The sequence below is a fragment of the Fukomys damarensis genome, unplaced genomic scaffold (genome assembly GCF_012274545.1).
Source record: "Fukomys damarensis isolate Sample0158 unplaced genomic scaffold, DMR_v1.0_HiC HiC_scaffold_30, whole genome shotgun sequence".
Lineage (NCBI taxonomy): Eukaryota > Metazoa > Chordata > Mammalia > Rodentia > Bathyergidae > Fukomys > Fukomys damarensis.
In genome coordinates, this window is record NW_022900942.1 from 66,385,608 (window position 1) to 66,388,599 (window position 2,992).

General features: G+C 54.1%; 1 protein-coding gene across 1 annotated transcript in view; it reads left to right on the forward strand.

Moving 5' to 3' along the window:
* LOC104872483 (protein THEMIS3-like) overlaps positions 1-2,267 on the forward strand; it is a 6,938-nt gene extending 4,671 nt beyond the window's left edge. Inside the window, 5 exon segments of the mRNA XM_033757418.1 lie at positions 1,079-1,543; positions 1,679-1,816; positions 1,819-1,873; positions 1,875-2,112; positions 2,115-2,267. Of these exon segments, the coding sequence (XP_033613309.1) occupies positions 1,079-1,543; positions 1,679-1,816; positions 1,819-1,873; positions 1,875-2,112; positions 2,115-2,267 (1,049 nt within the window).
* Positions 2,268-2,992: the final 725 nt, after the last annotated feature.

Here is a 2,992-nt window from a genome sequence, read left to right on the forward strand (position 1 = left end):
TTTTTTTTTTTTTTTTTTTTTTTTTTTTTTTGGTGGTACCAGGGATTGAACTCGGGACCTTGTGCTTGCAAGGCAGGAGGTGGAACCACTTAGCTAAACCCCTAGCCCTCCCGTACTTTTAAAGTGAGTTTTATGACTTAAGTAGATACTCTCTGAAGCTTTGTTTTGTGAGAAAGGGTCGTGTTGAGTTACCCAGGCTGGTCTGCAACTCCTAGTCTCAAGTTATCCTCCTGCCTCAGCCTCCTCAGCAGCCAGTCACTGTGCAGGCTCTTGGAATTTTATTAAGGGAATTCTCACTTCTTAACTTCTTATAAAGTTTAATTGAGCCTGTGCTGATTCCCACTGACTTAAATCACTGCCTTTGAACGCACCTGATCCAGGGTTACAGTTTCCTTTGTAGTACATGCTCCTGTATAGGAAACCCAAAAAAGAATGTGGCTTCAATATCTGTTTCCAGGGACCAACCAGATGTAGCCAGACTCGAATCGTTCACTGTAGTGTGACTCCTCCCCAGTCAGGTTGAGGTCAGAGTTGACCTTGAGCCCATTACATCCTCTGTGGTATGGAAGTCAGTGGACCTGTATCAGCCTGCAGCCCTCTTGGTCACACAAATGACACAGTTAGACTTCCTTCTAGTCATTGTGAAATGTTCATTTTACATGAAAGCCGAGAAGGGAAAGGTGGGGACGTGGCGAACAGCTGCTTGCTCAAAGCCCTTTCCCATTTAGAATTCTTGGAGCTTAAATAACTGTATCGAGATGCTCCTAAAACCACTGCCTGCAAAGCAACACATCGTGACTTCTGTCTTCACGGAAGACTGAAGGAAGACACAGCCCTGGGGGCCGTACCCCACACCACAGTGTAGAGGTGCACCTGCCTGTGCCTTCCTGCCTCAGCCTCAGGCAAACCACCTGCTCACCCCGCCTTCCTTTCCGTGTCCCCAGAGGCCAGTGTAACCACCTCCCTTGCTGTGTGGTTTCAGATTAAGGTCAGCCAAGGTTCTCAGAGGCCGCTGCCCGAGGGGAAGGCACGGGCTCCCGGGCAGACTGCCAGGCTGGCTGTGACCTTCTGCCAAAAGCTCCAGCCCGGCAGCTCAATCTGTTCCAGCCACCTCGCTCCTGCCTTCAGACCAAGGGAGGTGGCAGCTCCCTGCATTTGTTAACCTCGCTTCTCGCCTTCCTGAGTGTGTCTCATCTCCCCAGCGCAGTCCACACCTCGAGTGGTAGCCGCCCTGTCACCGCCCTGAGGTCACCGCGAGCTGGGTGCAGGGGCCGGGGCCGCTGTGAGTGGGGGATGCGCGTCCCCAGCTCTCACTCTGCGGTGCACCTACTGCCACGCGCCGCAGAGCGCGTGTTCTCTCTTGAACGCGCTCCCCGGAGCCCCTGGGTCCCGAGGAAGAGTGCGGTGTCCACGGCTCCCTGTGTGTCCTTCACTACCACGTGCACTCTAAGCCGACGCGGACAGTGTGGGCTCCAGGGCCCGCGGCTGGGACCGTCCATGCCGGCATCTCAGCGAGTTTTCCAGAAGTGTCCGCGCTTTGTGGGTCTCTCGCCCTCCCTGTGACGCGTGAACCCGATGGGAGCCCCAGAGCCTCGTGTGACGGTCTCCCTCCTGCCCTGCAGGTGGACATGAGGTCAGCATCCCCTCCCACCTGGCCACCCTGTGACTGACGAGACAGGACTGGGACAGAATCCAGACGAATTCATGGCCGTGGGGCAAATCTACAGCACGGAGGTAACCCGATTCCCACTGAGAATCAGGATCACGAGCTTAGTCCCGGCAAAGCTCTTCCCGCGGAAATGCGGGCAGCTCCTGACCAGCTTGGGACCCGGGAAGTGCGCAAGCTCCTGGCCACGGAGCTCTCCAGAGGCAGGCGGGCGCCGCTTCCTCATCCCTGCCACCTACCTGTGCCTGGCGCCCTGCGGAGGCCGGTATTTCCGCCCGGTTTCCGACATCGCCACGGCCGTGCAGCGGGCACAGGTCCAGTTCCGGGTGCGCGAGAACCATCCGTCTCCCACAGAGCAGTTTGCGTCATTCACAGCCAGCGAATGCTTCCTGGAGCTGCAGAACAGTGTGGTCGCTGCTCACATCCACGGTGAGCTGCACAGGGTGGCCCCGTCCTCAAGGGCTACAGTACTGTCACCAACACCCTCGTCTCGCGTCCTCTGTTTGCACAAGGAGACTTCCTGCTGGTCATGGACCCTCAGACGGCCGGAGTCAAAACCAGAGAGAATGCAGTTACCTATTTCCTTCACTCTTGGACTTGAGATAATCAACTTATAAGGAGGTAATGGAAGTAATCTTCCATTTTCCAAGATTTCAGTCCATGATTGCTAGGTCTGTTGCTCTGGGCTTGTGACAGCACAGTGCATTGCGACCGGAATATGTGGTGGGCAAGGTTGCTCTCCTGAGAGCAATCAAGAAGTAAAAGATAAACAGGAAGAGAACAGTCCCTTAAAGGGGCTGGATTCCCAGTATCCCCTCCAAGGCCCTGCCCCATGATGTCACTTCCTCCCACGAGGCTCCGCCTCTTAAAGGTTCCCTCACCACCTCCCGATAGCACCACACCTGAGGTCCATGTCTTTCACACATAGACCTTTAAGGAATGCTTACCTAAACCACAGCACTTGTGTTTAGGTGAGAGATACCCCGCCCCCGTGTGTATGTAAAGCCGTGCTATAATAATGTCCTGACATGGCCACAGTGCTCCTCTTTCAATTAAAATGAAATTATATTTATTCAATAGTCTTATCTGTTCTAGGCTCCTGATTCTTCATCTTATATGTCCCCAGGCTTGGAGTCACACTTCTCCAGGTGTCCTTACTCTAAACAGTGCCTGGCCTGTAGGACACACTCAATGAAAATTTGTGGTCAAATGGACAAGTGCACCCGGTGGTTTGCCAGCATCTGCATTAGTATCTTGTCTTCCTACTCCTTCCTCCACCAACCGGAAAGGCACCTGTTCAGGGCACACTATGCACAAGCATATGAT